Here is a 16,712-nt window from a genome sequence, read left to right as displayed (position 1 = left end):
AAAAATAAAAGGAGAAAGATATGAATTAAATAGTACAGGGAGCTACAAGGGATTATGGTTTTGGATCCTCTAGAGTTCTAAAATAACTCTACAATGTAGATTTGAGCATATCAACCTTTGAATGAAAAATCAATGGTTCGGATATTATCTTTCCAAAATTCCCCCTATTTTTTTCTCATCAATATGAGCCATTGATTTTAAATTGTATGGTTTAGATACAACTCTACCTTGTAGAGTTCTATTAAAACTCTAGAGGATCCGGACTCAGGGATTATAGCCCACCAATGTGAAAGTTTGTAGCTTAAATTAATTGTAGCTAAAAATATGATGTGGCAAACTTAGCTACATCACTTTGTAGCCCACCATTGAAGTTGCTCCGAGAGATTAATAATTTGGAGTTGATTGAAAGTGTACGTTGTACTAAAACTAAACAATTAAATTAAGTTAGTTGTCTAGCTACTGTTTATGTTGGTTGCTTATTTTAGCAAATTCAACAACATTGGCTGGCATAGGAAATGTTCATCTTACCTTCTCAGCCTTGTGTTCCAAGCGTGTCTTCTGCTAGGAAAAGGAGGGCAAGAAATTATGTGACTAATCCATTAATGATAGCTAAAAATGGGCTTAATGAAAATTTTGTGTGATACCGCTATAAATGTCAATTCTACGTTTACAATCAATTGTATCATATTCATTCAACTTTAAAACTAACATAGATAAAAAAATTCACTCATCTAATTAACATTGTAATATATCAAAGCTAATGTGAAATATATAGAGTATTCAATATCAACCGTGTCTTTGTCAAATTAAACTAATGCTTAATACAAATGATTTTATTACTTTGATTTCTATTATAGATTGATGTCATATAACTTTTATTACTCCCTCCGTATTTTTTTTAAGAGATACACTTGGTCGGGCACGGATATTAAGAAGAATAATTGAATAAAATAAAATAATAATGCAAGTGGGGTTGGATAGATATTTTAATAATTAAATATATGGGGACCATGTCATTTTGGTGGGTGGAGGGTGGGGTGTGTTTGTGAAAATATTTGTTTAATATGATGGTGAGTGATAGGGTATATTAGATGTATTATTTAATTAGATAGTGGGGTTGATAAGTTACTAAAAATGGCAAGTGTATCTCTTAAATAAATACGGCCGGAAAAGGCAAGTGTATCTCTTAAAAAAATACGGAGGGAGTAATGAACTAAGTTTTTTTTTTAAAACGTACAAAGTACAATACTTCAACGTGCCTAGATTTAGTAAGAATTATGGCATATACTCCGCCAGTCTCTAATTGTTTGCCCCATGCATCAAAAGTGTTCTTTTATTAAGAATTGGTCGAGTAAAATTGAGAAAAGACAAAAATGATATGGTCGGTGTATTTACGAGACAGTGAGGTATAATAGCCCCCATAAACTTTTTAAAGTAATGGAACATAAACATATCTCTTGACCGGGAACAGACTAAAATGACAAATGAGACAAACAAAAAGGGACAGATCGAGGAACACGTACGTAGTAGAACTTATTCAATGCACATCAAAAAGGAAGATGTACGTAGTTGCTTGGGCTCAAAGTTAATCAAAACAATTTGGTGTACTTGCTTGGATTCTCTTTCTGGAATTTAACAACTTAAATATGGTACCAATTAAGAAAAACATGCACACTTGAATTGAAAATGATACATGGACTAACAAGTAACAACCTTCCCTTCCCTTCAACCCTAATTTAAGATCAATCCCTACATTTAATATCCTTCTCATAATCCATGCAATCTCTGTCTCTCACTCGATCTCATTATCTCAACTCCTCTGTTTCTCGAACTCAATCTCCCCTCCCATTAATTAAAGCACTCTCAAACGTACTAACATTCAAGTCTTCAAGAGAAGGGCCGTGTTTCATTTGACTCATTGTATCTAGGCTACGTACGTACCACGGGTAATTATTTCACTATACCTTTTCCTTAATTACTACCACTCTACCAGTGGCGTAACCATGATTTTTAAGTTGCAGTGTAAGTATATCCATGAAAATAAATATCCAATTCATATTAATTTACTTTTTCTAATAAATATATAAGGTATAAACGTTCTTCTTATATATAAAAAGGGGTATCTGTTCATAGTGACGCCGACTCATGTCATCCTTCTTTCTCGGGGGCTTTAAAGGAATATCATAGGAGCTCTAGGTGTCTACGTCGGTCCTTTACGTTTTTGAACCATTTATTTTTTCTAAACTTACACTCATTGAGTCATGAATATTTGCCCAACTTGTAATTAATTATCTCATAATAAGTCGACGTGCTCATTGTAATTAATTTACTAAATTGAATTTGATGGTTTGATTAACAGGTAATTAAATAGATAAGTAAAAAGTGAGGAAGATGGGAGAGAAATGGGGAATCCAAGTAGGAGTGGTAGGAGCATTGTTTCTATCAGTGGCGTCATCGGTTTCTATTGTCATTTGCAACAAAGCCTTGATGAGTAATCTTGGCTTCCCTTTTGGTACGTCTTCCTTTTTTTTCCTTCCTCTTCTTTTCTCAATTTACCTTTAAGCTTTATGCCTTTTTAAAAAAAATTGTGATTTATCCGTGGACTTAATTTCTTAGTACTTTAATTTGTGTGTAGATGTCATATAAAAAAACAAATAGCAAAAGGAATTTCAAATATCACTAAAAGAAATTGTACGTACCCGTCATTAAAGGTCAATAGTGGTGGATTTTTTTGTCGCGAATCCGTCATAAAGGGGGTCAGTCATTTACGACGGTTATTCCCGTCTTTATTTGGTTGTTAGTCCCGTCACAAAAGGCTTTTGCGACGCGAATTTTAACTCACCAATAGATTGTCATTAATGATACATATTCTTGTAGTGTATAAATTAATATCCAAAGTTGTCTATCCGTAGGTTATAGCCTCAAATTTCTACTTTTACATATAACAAGTTAAAAGTAACTCGACATTTAAAAAACAACAACATTGAGTCGGATTCAGGTAAACGAAGATTGAAAGTGATGTAATAGCAATTAAATGCTTTAAAAATTAATGATGAATTACTTTTAGTCTCAGTTTGCTGGAATTTGGATCGTAATTTTAAATGTCGGGCATATTTGAGGTTTCAACCCGTAGTGACAAGTTTTTACTGTTGTATTAGACAAATTACACTACAAGAATTTGTATCTTTAACGACAACCTAATTACGACGGGTCAAAAATCCCGTCGCAAAAGCCTTTTGCGACGGGACTAACAACCAAACAATGACGGGAATAACCGTCGCAAATGTCTTTTACGACGGGTTTACGACGGATTTACGACGGGATTTCTATTAACGACGGCCCCCTTTTATGACGGGCTCGCGACAGGAAATCCCGTCGTTAATCAACGATTATTGGCCTTTCGCGACGGGATTTCCCGTCGTTAATATTACAATTTCTTGTAGTGAAAGTTTCCTAAATAAAATACACTATAAGGCCTTATTGTAGAATAATATCTAGATTTTATTTTTATTTTTATTTTTAAAATAAAGTATCTCTTGAAAAATCAAGACTTTCCAATTATATATTAGTAGGTGGTTCAAATAAAATTTAAGAGGTTTCATTTTTTATATATGATATGTTTTTTATGTTTTCATATTGTGACCATTTCGCGGTTTTATCTAATACAGATTAGAAACTAAGTGTTTGCAATTGACAATTGTCTACGTATAACCAAAAGTGATTTGAGCTACGTATAAGCTTGCATATACTTCATATTTTTGGACAGGTGAAGGTTCTAGGTCTTAGACATATTTAAATAGTTTTTAAACACATTTTTAGAAATTGTTAAAATTATCTATATATAGTAATGAAACATGATTCATTTAATAGTAAATAAATTGACCTTTCTTCAGAGGAAAGGCAACATAATTATAATTGTCGATTGCAATAAATATGTATCTTTTTTTTTTTTTTAAAGATAACAAACAAAGTTAGGTTAGTCTTCTCTCAAGGCTGTACCCTAACTTATCAGAAGATATAAAATAAGAAAATTTACTATCTACATAGGAGTCAATAAATAAATATGTATCTTTGCTTTCAAACAAATTGTTGTTTGGTTGTCCAGATTAAATTTCATTCATTGAAAAATAGGCTTCACCAGCTTATGTTGGTTGAGCATAACAACAGGTAGTTCAACCAACAAAAGTACAAAACATAAGATTATTGAACTTGCAATTCGATCACGAACATTTACTGTAAAAAACGCAGACTACATTTACCAAATGCAGGTACTCCTATGTTATATTTAGGAACAGTAGGGGTAATTCTGTAGTTATGTTTACATTATATGATTCTGTAATTTTGTGTAACGAAAATAGTGTTAGTCATCAATAAATGATGACTGAATATATCGAGAGAAAATACTGCAACCTTGGGATATATTACCGCCTACAACAGGTTTATGACGTGTTAGGCCCAATAAAAGTCATTGATTAATAAATGTGGGATTATTAAAAAAATATATCGTAAGTGGGCTTAATAAAAGAAAATGAGCCAAAGATTGAATTAATATTACCAATTTTTCATATCGAATAAGCATATTCATGATATATATGTACGGAGCGTTTTATCGTAACATAATCTATACGATTTTATAAGATAGGTTTGTATCATTGTATGTGCAGCGACGACACTGACAAGTTGGCACTTGATGGTAACATATTGTACCCTTCACATAGCGCAACGCCTCAATTTTTTCGAGACAAAAACAGTGGAAATGAAGACAGTAATCTTGTTTGGAATACTTAATGGTATTTCAATAGGACTTCTTAACTTGAGCCTTGGTTTCAACTCCATTGGTTTTTACCAGATGACTAAGCTTGCCATTATACCTTTCACTGTCCTCTTGGAAACTCTTTTCCTCAACAAAAACTTCAGGTTTATTTAAGGCTCAACCTAAAATTAGCATACGAAATCATTTTTAGAAATTAGACTGACGCCATCTCCAATATATATATATATATATATATATATATATATTATTTCAGTCGGAAAATCAAGTTTTCTCTGTTCGTGTTGCTGGTGGGAGTTGGGATCGCCTCGATCACCGACCTGCAGCTCAATTTCGTTGGCACAGTTCTTTCTGGTTTAGCCATAGTCACAACATGCGTTGGTCAGATTGTATCCTTAAATCATTATTAGTGCTCTTAATTGATTATTAAATAGGTTAATGATACAATTAATTAATACATGAATTCCTTAACCCCATGTATTATTTAGCTGACAAACACAATACAGAAAAGGCTTAATGTATCATCGACACAATTGCTGTATCAATCAGCACCATTCCAAGCAGCTGTTCTGTTCGTGTTTGGTCCTATGGTCGATAAGTTCCTCACCAAACAAAGTGTCTTTGCGTTCAAGTATTCCCCCGTTGTCTTGGTACGTACGTTACAACTTTTTCCATCACGTACACATCGATCAGATCGATTGATATGACCTAATTAATTAATTTCCATCCTCTAATTAATCGCAGGGGTTTATCGTGTTGTCGTGCCTGATAGCGGTGTCAGTAAACTTCAGCACATTCCTAGTGATAGGGAAGACATCACCAGTAACATACCAAGTATTAGGGCATTTGAAGACATGCTTGGTTCTTGGATTTGGTTATACATTATTGCATGATCCTTTCACAGAGAGGAACATTATTGGAATTACTATTGCTGTTTTTGGGATGGGGCTCTATTCTTATTTTTGCACCAATGAAACCAAAAAGAAAATCCCTATTGGGGATTTATCCACTGCATCCCAGGTATAATTCATCTCACTTTCCCTTTTTTTATTCTTACTATTTTCATTTAATACTTTTTTACTGCCAAAGCAAACTCCTTTTTCATATAAGCTACTTTCACAAATAAAATTCACCTTTTTACCTTTTTCTTAAAGAAATTTTGATTCCCACTTTTGGTTTTGATTAGCCTTAATTCTATTACTTTCCAACTTTTTCCCACTTTTTTCAAGTTTTTATTGACTTTGGCTACTCCCATTTTCCCCTTTATCTTATTTACAAACAAGTACATGGCCAATTATTAATTATGTGCGAAAAATAAGGACCGCGTTCTCCTTCCCTTGAAAAACAATAGTAAAAATCAGTTTTAATAATAAAAACGATGTTAAATTATATTATTCCGGTGTTCCATATTAACTTTATTTTTAGAGGAAAATGGCAAAGACAGGTTCTCAAAATTTGAAAAAGACATTTTAAGGAATAAAAAAAGTCTAAATACAAAAATTGAATGATTGCAGATAAAAGACCAGGAAATTTTGCCACTATCCTCGGTGAAGAATATGGGAATCCAAGACAATGAAAATCATGAAAAGATCAAAGCAGCCAAGGATTCTCTTGTCTAAATCAACTTTTTTTTTTTTTTGAAAAAATTGGAGGCTGTATGATTTTTGTAAGGGATTGGTTATTTTTTAAGGTGTTTTTGGTCTTTCCTATTATATTCTAAAGGCAAGAAACAGTTGAGAGGATAATACACATCTTTTTTGCAATAAGCTCCACAAAGCCTCTTTCTACTAACAAAGAAGTACGAGCGCAGACTTATTGTTAATATGAGTAAGGCCCTGTTCTTTTTGGCTTAATTTCAGCTTCAGGACTTATTTGGCAGTTCAGTTCAGTTCAGGAGCATTCAGTTCAGTTCAGTTCAGGAGCATTCAGTTCAGTTCAGTTCAGTTCAGGAGCATTCAGTTCAGTTCAGTTCAGGAGCATTAAATTCAGTTCAGTTTAATTCAGTTTAATTCAATTCAATTCAATTTAATTTAATTTAATTTAATTTAATTTATTTTAATAATAATAATTATTATTATAATATATTATTATTATTAATATTAATTATATTATTATTGTTATTAATATTAATTATATTATTATTTATATTATTGTATTACTTATTATTTATATTTATATTATTATATTATTATATTACTTATTATTTATACTTATATTATTATATTACTTATTATTATTATTATTTATAATTAAATATTTATTAATAATTAATATAATTTATTATTATTTTTATTAATTAGTACTCCCTCCATTTCTTTTTTATGTATCCATTTGGAATCTGGTGTGGTTTTTAAGAAAATTGGAATATTGGTTTGTATGGGTATAAGTGTAATGATTGGGTGTAAGAGAAATGATTGGGTGTAAGAAATTATAATAAATAAAGGAGTGAGAAAATAATAAAGAAATAAGGTAAGAGAGAGGAGTGATAATGATGGGTGATAAAGGAGGTGAGAGAGGGGGTATATGGGGAAGGGAAAAGAATTAAATATTATGGGTGGGGAAAATTAGGTGGGAATATGGATAAAATCTTTAGGTATTTTGGTAATTAGATATAAATGTAAGGGTATTTTAGGATAAAATGTATGTCCAAAAATAGAATAGATTCTAAATGGATACAACAATATGAAACGCTTAAAATGGAAACGGATACAACAAAAAGAAATGGAGGGAGTATTATTTATTATTTATTATTTATTATTTATTATTTATTATTTATTATTTATTATTTATTATTTATTATTTATTATTTATTATTTATTATTTATTATTTATTATTTATTATTTATTATTTATTATTTATTATTTATTATTTATTATTTATTATTTATTTCGGTAATATATTCTGTTAAGTTCAGTAAAGTTCAGTTCAGTTCAGGAGCATTCAGTTCAGTTCAGTCAGTTCAGTTCAGGAGCATTCAGTTCAGTTCAGTTCAGTTCAGGAGCATTCAGTTCAGTTCAGTTCAGTTCAGCTCTAAAGAACAGGGCCTAAACTACGCAGTAGTTCAGTTGGTTAAAGTCTTGGGTATTAGATTTACATTTGTAGCCTCCTCTACGCGCGCACACACACACAAAGAAAACAGGCAAAAAAGAAAAAAGAAAAAACAGAATACTTATATCTGAAATCATTCTAAGCGTGCCATGGGGGTATACAATAGCTTCCGAGGACAATAGGGCATAGGCTTACCAACGAATTAGTCTGAATACTATAGCCTCAATAAGTTGGAATGGGTAAAGGACTATTGCTATTGGTTTCTACTTTCTAGGGTGCACCAATTACCAAAATTTGACCAATTGAGGTTGGCATGAGTGGTTAAGGGCCTCTTGCTCCTTAACCAAGGTCTCGGGTTCGAGCCTTGGGAATGGAAAAAATCTCAACCGGGAGGGATGCTGCCCATCGAGGTACCCATGCAAACTCCCACGAGAGATTACCTCGTCGAAGGCGGTGGGAACTCCTCGTAGTAGAACCAAAAAAAAATACCAAAATTTGAAAACTGTTGAATGAAAGATTAAGTTGTAGGCCCATCTGTTTGTTGGACTTCATTCCTGCAAAAGATACACATAAGTTTGGCCTTGTCCGATGCCTAATGCGGAGTGTTCTCTAAGCAAGTCTGTTTCAGGAAAGAGTATGGCTAATGTGAACTTCAGATTCTCCCATATTTGCTACTAATATTCTTAGGCCATGAGTAAAGAATGATGATGGCTTGTTGCTAAACAGGTTGTTTCCCCTACATTCTATCATTTAATATTCTCCCCGTTCCTTCCGATTTAACAACTTGATCCTTGACCTAATTAGCTTTGAAGAACTTCAATCAGTGATTTCCAAAAAGATCCATGATAAATATCATAAGCAAAATATCCAACTCTCCAACCCCTCCAGAAATGATGCATATACCCATTTTTTTCACTTCATACCACCGTCATTAGTCTCATCAGCAATCAGCAGTCAGCAGCCACCGCAGCCTTTCAAACAACCTTTGTTTACTACTAGCTTTGACACTAAGTGATTTTTGCCTTAGGGTAGATATGTCATTTCTGTGACAGTGGCTTTTATCGAGTATTGGAAAGACATAATGATTTTGACCGTGTTGTGGCGGCGTCAGGATGCTATGGTGTTTTTAAGGTGGGTGTAATGGCTGTGACAGCGAATAGGAGTGGAAGGACTGTGTGGATTGAAGGAAAGTGAGATCTTCATGAATATTCAAGTTAGTTTCTAGGGAAAGATTGAGCCAAATGGCTGCAAAAAGACTGTGTGGAGAGGAATGCAGGGCGAAGGAATTAGGGATCTCATTTTCATATAACCTCTCTTTTCCTAATTTGTAAAATCTCTAATGGCATATTTTTCTAATTACAGAAACGCATAACTAATTTACTATGTCAACTACTCCTAATACTCCATCTATCTAAAAGGTTAGGATAGACCGTTCTAATGTTCTATCCCTCACCTAACCTCCCAGTTCACCGCACAACACAATGGTGCATCCCATCATCACCTGCTTTTAGAAAAAATGCACCTTCAGATTTGTATTACCATGTCTCTTCCTCACTCTTCATCTAGTGTATACTAGCAGTACCGAGTAGCATTTTGCGCAAGGTAAAACACCAAGCACCACATACAACTCATCCGGGTTTCAAATACAGAATATAAAAGAAAACACCGGTCATATAAAAGAAACTCATCCACCTAGGCAATCACCAACTGCCAGCGATTGCCAAATCTCTAGAGTGGACAGTAATTACCTGACTTACCTAACATACAATGCATTAAAAAAAAAAACTCAAAAAAGAACATAATAGTCAGCCAAAGCAGAATATAGGCATTTAGGAATATTAGAAAGAATCAAGAGTGAATACTTAATTCACTTTGTCAAGAATTTAAATTCTTCAAATATCCAAAGCAAATTACACTTGCAAGGCTATACCCCTTCTTCCAAGAGAGAAGAAACACATTACTTTCTCTCTTTATCGCTTTATGTACAAAAAACACCAAAAAATTCTAACCCAATAAAAGAAAAAACCAATAACCACCTATACCGTTCCCACCCAAAATTTTCTCCAAAACTATTTCTCTTTCTCCCAATATTATTAGTCATTTACAATGTGTAAGGATATACCCACACCATAACCCATAATTCTCAAAATCAAGTTATCCTGCTCTCCCTATCCTTCCCCCACCTTTCTAAAAATAAAAAACTAACATCTAAAGGGTGAATTTAAAAACAAAAATAAAAAAAGGTAGAATATGTAGATAATATTAAATCAGCAACCTCAAAATTTACTTAGATTGCAAATTACCTAGGACTTGGACGCCCAGAGAGTGACCGAGGAGGCCTCACAGGAGGAGAAGGTGGCATAGGAAACACCATCGTCTGAGAACGGGTAACCATATCAGCCATGAATGAGGTTTGGTAAGCTTGAGAAAGATTGGTGCTACTTGTGGAATCGCCTCTTGCAGTTGCCCTCTGCCACGAATGTGAACTCAGTCCAGACAAAACATACGCCCTTCCTGATGCCTCGTACACCTGACGGCTAGACATCCTCTCTTGCATCTCCTTTAGTTCGTTAAGTAGTGCCACGCATAAGGGGTCTTGTGCTGATGCACTTTCTGACAATGATTGCCGACAACTCTCGAGGACAGACACTGCACCCACCAAATTATTATGCTCAGCAGCAGATCTAGCCTCAGACATAGCTTCTGCTGCTTTTAGCCTGTTACGCTGCTTATCCACTTCCAAGGAAACCTCTACATGCTCTGTTGTTTCTGGCCTATTAACTTTGACAACTTCACCTCCATCTAAATATGCCGTCTCTTTTGTGATTGGGTCCTTATAAACACAGCTAACCTTCAGCAATGCCATCTCACTTACTGATGCCTGAGGAATATTCATTGTCACAAGAAAATCCCTTTCTTCTTCGGCATACAAGTCTCCAACAGCTATGCAACCCTTTCTTGCATCAGCCATCAGCCGAGAATGGTAGCTTCCGGATTTAATTGAGTCAATTTGCAAACTAGAGTGTATGCAGTTAAACTCCAATTCTAGCTCTTGTACAACCACACTCAGCAGACCGCCCATGCACTGGGCAAAAGCATCCTGAATCACACATTCAGACTCTATGAAGGAGAATGTACCTCCAGAACCTTCAGAGATGGAATGCATTGAAACAGAATCATGATCTGCACCAAATCCAAACGTATGCACTGGTATCTGGAAGCTTGTTCCTGATTTCTGTTGGATGGAATTCGGAAGTAGTGATTTGTAATCTGTCCGTGATTGTGCTCCAGCAGGACCATTGATAGTATATGTGTCCTGTCCATCTGATAAAAGGATGATACTGCTAACTGGGTTCTTGCACTTCCGTTCTAACATTACCTTAGCACCCTTCTTGAGACCTTCAGCAATGTTAGTTCCCCCGTTAGAAGAGAGGGAATTAACTGCTTGTAGAGCCTGATTTCTACCATTGTCAGTCATCCGTCGAAGGGGAAAGAGACGGCGAGCTGAAGAAGAAAATACAATAACTGAGAGCCTATCGTGAGGACCAAGATGATGTATCACAAATCCCATAGCTCGTTTCAATAATGCAAGCTTGGTACCAGCCATGCTACCACTCACGTCCAGCACAGTAACTAAATCAACTGGGGCCCGAGAATTTTGAGATGACGCGTTAGCATCATTATAGCTTATTCTAGCAACAGGAGCCTTCAGGTGTATCAGAACTGTGAAATTATTATAAGATGCCGACTTAGCAATGGCAGAAACTTCAGCACATGTCCTTATCTCTACCCTTCTATTAGAGCTGTCATCAGAAGCATCATGAGCAGATTGTTCCCTAAATGAATGCTGCTCATCTATAAGGTCATCATCATCGAAAATAGCAGGTTCAGCTACCCGATATGTTGGGGAGATGTTCTGATTAAAATCTGGTTGAGGAAGAGGAAACTGCTGCAAAGTTATCAATGGATTATCTCTGTTTCCATTGACCGAGTTGTCTCTCAGATTTCCTCGGAGAGCTTCAGAAGTCTGACCATAGAAGGGAATCTCCGTCCACTTTGCTCGGCAAACTGGGCAAATGCGATTACCATGCTTCACATTAGAGGTGATGCAGTTAAAGTGAAATGAGTGTGAGCACTCAGCTGTAAAAATGGCGTGGCCCTGGCCTGGGATAATAGTAGTCAGACATATTGCACAGGTCTTCTGCATAATGAAACAATAAAATTGTAAAAAAAAAAAAAAAAAAAGAGTAAATTTTGCTACACTATAATCTTGGGCAAAGGAAAAAAAACGTAAAACTAGAAAAGGGAAAAAAGAGAATCAATAAAAGGATAATACCAATAAAAATTATGAATTTATGATTTATGAGTAGTATTTTTCCACCTAGCTTGCGTCTTCTAGCCCTCTAGGTATAATTGCTTTAATGCAATCAATTGTTTCTGTCACAGTATGTTGGAAGCATGCATACAAACAAAATTAGGAAAACACTCAAAAGGTGCTCATATATCACACTAGCATCCATCAAGAACAGGAGATCCCACTGATATCCTTGTCCAATCTACCCTAGAAAATTCCAATCTTAGAGTATCTTCGGTCACCACTTCAATCCCACAGTTTTTAACAAGAGGGGGGAAAATTACTTGAGGAACTAGAGCCATGTATCATCATTTGAACTTTTTCTTTAAAACTTCTCTTCATTAGAATAGCATTGGCAAATTATCAATTATCAGACAATTCTTGTCAACAGAGAGAGAGTGCATTATAGCAAGGAATATGCACTAACTAATCCCCAAGAACTCAACAGTTCAACAGCCAAGTATTATAAGTACACAAGGACACTAATGACTCCATAAATATATTTCCAGTCATCCCAGTTTCTAAACTAATGTCAAGATTACCGAAGAGGCGAAGACAGATCACTCTAATAATAGGGATCAGTCTAAGAATTTATATATGATAACATTCCATTTACAAGCAAACTTGCATCCGGTGTTAGAAAGGAGAGTTTACATATATACTAAACTATTACCTCTGACAAACATAGTAATAAGTTACATCAGACTTCTTGAGTAATTTTGACCATTATCCTCTAGATAACATGGACAGATGGATAACATGAAAAAACTCTTGTTAGATTTATATTTGAAAATACTTTTACATAAATTTTACAGAAGTATAGAAGAGGAATCCATGGTTAAAGTTTGAAAATAAAGGTCAAATGAAGTCAATGAATACCAAAGGACGGTGTATCCTTTTTTCTCTGCAGCGGTGCAGTTGGTCCTCTCAAATCTCAATTGGTGACTTAGTGCCTCAAACCACAAAGCATTTGGGCGCCAAATGTATGCGTTCATATTTGCAGATATTTTCTTTGCCTACATCTAATGCAAAAGACATAATATGACTACAAAAATAACCCTATCCCATCGCTTTATCCTACAAGGCACAACATTTAATACAGTAAACAACTTCGTATTTATTTGATAGTGTCATAGTGATTGAAAACGACCCTTGAATCAATTAATGCAAACATCTAGCAAATTCCAAATCTGAAAAACCTATTCAAACAAGTAAACTTTGAGAAAGTGACAGGCCAACCAAATCATTAAGAAAGAATTAAAATCTTGAACATTTCCTAACAATATATACTAACATTGTTTACAAATCATTGTGAGATTATATCAAAAGTACCTCCAAGAAAAAGTTGACAACTAAAAACGATGCAGACGAATAATGTTAAAACATTGCTTCAATTAATTTGAAAATCGACTGGAAAAAAAAAGTAATAAATCAATACATTTAACTAGAAATATCTGAACTTTTATCAATTGAACCAAAAATAAGTTGCATCTCACCACAGAGATACCATTGGAAAGGGTGACAAGGTTAAAGTCTTGCCTTTTCCCTTCATTTTCTAAATAAATACGAAGTACAAGTTAATTTCCTACAAAATCTCCATTCTCAAATCTCAAGTGAGTTGCGAAAGTATTTCTAATTTAGTTGTTACAGTTTATATACTCCGTAATATCAAGTTGATAAATTGTTTTTCTATCAATAATTTAGATTACACAGAGTACTAAAATTCTAAATGCAAACAGGCATACAAATTTATTTTCTCTACTAATAGAAATGTCTTCCCAACAAGAAAAAAGAAAGAGAAAACAACGATAAAAAGGGTGGTCAATAACCAACAACCAGTCAGGTAAACATGTCAAAGTAGAACTCTACAAGCAAGAATCAAATATAGTACCTTCATATTGAATCTAATAATATAACAAGTAACAAAACTATATAATAAAAGTCAAAGTTAGGCTGCCAGAAGAATGAAGGATATAATTAAAACTGAGCAACAGCCCCAAAGTAGGGAAGACTTTTTTTTTTGAAAGCAAAAGTGATCAAGCAACTCTCACCAGTAATAATTATGAATCTTTCAAGGCAAACATTAGATAGATGATGAGCCCCACTCATCAAAAGAAGAGGAAATCATGAGGAAAGAGAATACTGCTATTTTCTTCTTTACCCCTTTAATTGTTTTTATTAAAAATTATTAACTTAAGTACCAATTTGACAACTTTAAAGAGCTTCAGGCTCATACCCATTGTAATAAACCTCACAATCAACGGTCAACAGGCTTTTTATCTAAATGAGCAATTCATCAAAAGAAGGAATGGAGGAGAGAGACTGAAGTAATGGGATGAAATTGGCCATAGCTGCTGACCATGCAAAGCACTTTCCCTTGAGGGAAATAAAGTTGCATGATACTCCCCCTCTTCCATCTTTTTTAAGTTGTTCCACTTTTTTATTTTCAAGGTCAAATTTCGCCAACTTTAATCGCGTTTTTTTAATAGTATACATGGATTTACCGAATGTAAATGCCCGTACTTCATAATTACTATGACGCCAAATCTTGTTAGATTCGTTTCGACCTGTATTTTCAGTGAATTTGACAGCTTATATATTTAATGGTAAAAAAACGCCCATCAGACTGTGAAAAAAGTGAGTGGAAGCTGTGGAACAACTGAAAAAAAGACGGAGGAGTATGGTACATACTGTAGGTTTTCCTAAAGAGTGGTGATGGTCCCTAAAGCTGTACCAATTCACCCTCCCTACTTTATCCCCCCACAATCCACTTACCACTTGACAACAACAACGACATTAAAGTCCCATCTTTCCCCACTATTCAGATTCCTTCACAGTATATCCCATTATTACCCTTTTCTCATCATTATTTTTCATTAATTCGATTGCATAATAAAATCAAATTGTACAAAAATCAACAATCCATTAACAAATAAACAATACAATCAACCATGAAAAATATAAAATTAATTCAACAAAATGAGGAATATAGCAGAAATTCAGATGAAAAATCTCACAAAGAGTACCAATTTACTATTAAAAAATAATATATAAAAAAAATTAAACGACAAAATTGAAACACGGACCTTAGAAGAAGATTTGGAGGAGTGTCGGGAGAGGCGGAGGCCAGAAGAGGAAGGAGTAGGAGTGGTGGGAGAAGAAGGGCGGCAATCAGCTGCGACGGAGGCAGTGGATGAGGAGAGAGAATCCGCGGTGGCGGAGTATCGACGACGATGGCCGCCGCCAGAACCGTTGTTGGCGGCGGTGAGGGCGACGGAGGAAGAAGAATTACTGTTACTGATTATGTCTTCGTCTAGGGTGCGCGGGGGTTGAATGCAACCCAACGCTAATCTGGCCTTTATCCATTTGCTTCCCATTCTACTTCAGCGACGGAAATTCTGGAGAAAAGGATGAGAAGATGAAAGAGAAAAATGCAGATCAGATCGAAGAGAGAGAAGGTTGAGATGCCATGGGAGGAGATTGCGAAGTTTTTGGTGAGGGGAGAGGAGAGAGAAAGAGTGTTTGGAGTCTGGCGGCCATGGAAGGGAGAGAAAGGGAAAGAAGGTAGAGAATTATTTGGAGTTTTGACTTTAAGAGATGGAGGATGTAAGCAAAATTCTTTTAAAATACGGTAGACGAATTTTATTTTGTCGGACTAATATTGGAGAAACTAGTTTTGAAGCCCGTGCGATGCACGGGTTTCGTTTTATTTTTTCTTTTTAGTAAAGGTTTTGTATTTATGTTATGAGGTTGCGTTACGGTGAATGGATGGTGTCGTTTTGTGGTTTTTTCTTAAGACAATTAATAACTATTAACAACTACACAGTAATAATTAAGTTAATTTGTAAATATTGCATTGGAGTTCGTGCAAATAGTAACTGTAATTTAAATCATGGATCAAAGAAGTAGCCGCCATTGATAACCAAACTTAAAAGTGAAAGATGTGACAAACTTATAAGTGAAAGATTGTGATTGTGTATGAGTTATGAATTGAACAATACGACCAATTTATAGGATTTAATCAATTATAAATTTGAATATGATTAGAACTTCCGATTCATATCTTGAAGAGTTGTAGTGCATTAGTATTAGTATTTAACTTGGAATCATTATTCGATTAGAATTTTCAATTTATCTAATTTATCTTCATTATTTGATTAGAATTCTCAATTTATCTAATTTATCTAATAGGAGTTATGATATTTTTGGAGTTTTTCTGAAATTGTTTTCTTCGTGGGCAATTGATTGTTTGTTTGTGTTTTACCTTAATTCCAATTCATGTTTGCAATTTGCATTCTACATATTAGGATTGGCTTTATCTAACTCAATCAAAAAAGCTTACACGTAGCTCGATTTTACCTTAATTCCAATTCATGTTTGCAATTTGCATTCTACGTACATTAATTTATCTAATACTCCGTAGGAGTACCTCAATTTGTATTCTACATTAATTTATCTAATAGGAGTAGCCCACAATAGGAGTAGTTTTCACGTAGTTTTCAATTATTTGATAAAATTCATTATATCATGTGCATGTA

General features: G+C 34.5%; 2 protein-coding genes across 2 annotated transcripts; one reads left to right on the top strand and one right to left on the bottom strand.

Annotated features, from left to right (window-relative positions):
* The first annotated feature begins 1,703 nt into the window (after positions 1 to 1,703).
* LOC110803659 (UDP-xylose transporter 1) lies at positions 1,704 to 6,649 on the top strand. Its single transcript, XM_022009188.2, has 7 exons — positions 1,704 to 1,946; positions 2,360 to 2,512; positions 4,665 to 4,917; positions 5,028 to 5,160; positions 5,260 to 5,421; positions 5,516 to 5,791; positions 6,286 to 6,649. The coding sequence occupies exons 2-7, from the start codon at positions 2,392 to 2,394 to the stop codon at positions 6,388 to 6,390; spliced, it is 1,050 nt and encodes a 349-aa protein (XP_021864880.2). The 5' UTR covers positions 1,704 to 1,946; positions 2,360 to 2,391; the 3' UTR covers positions 6,391 to 6,649.
* A 3,009-nt stretch (positions 6,650 to 9,658) lies between these two features.
* On the bottom strand, positions 9,659 to 15,821 carry LOC110803676 (E3 ubiquitin-protein ligase WAV3). Its single transcript, XM_022009211.2, has 2 exons — positions 15,261 to 15,821; positions 9,659 to 12,021 (listed from the first exon to the last, which is right to left on the bottom strand). The coding sequence occupies exons 1-2, from the start codon at positions 15,549 to 15,551 to the stop codon at positions 10,120 to 10,122; spliced, it is 2,193 nt and encodes a 730-aa protein (XP_021864903.1). The 5' UTR covers positions 15,552 to 15,821; the 3' UTR covers positions 9,659 to 10,119.
* Positions 15,822 to 16,712: the final 891 nt, after the last annotated feature.

The sequence above is a fragment of the Spinacia oleracea genome, chromosome 2, assembly GCF_020520425.1.
Source record: "Spinacia oleracea cultivar Varoflay chromosome 2, BTI_SOV_V1, whole genome shotgun sequence".
Taxonomy (NCBI): Eukaryota; Viridiplantae; Streptophyta; class Magnoliopsida; order Caryophyllales; family Amaranthaceae; genus Spinacia; species Spinacia oleracea.
The sequence above is the reverse complement of the archived record's forward strand: the minus strand, read 5'-3'. Positions and strand labels throughout refer to the sequence as shown.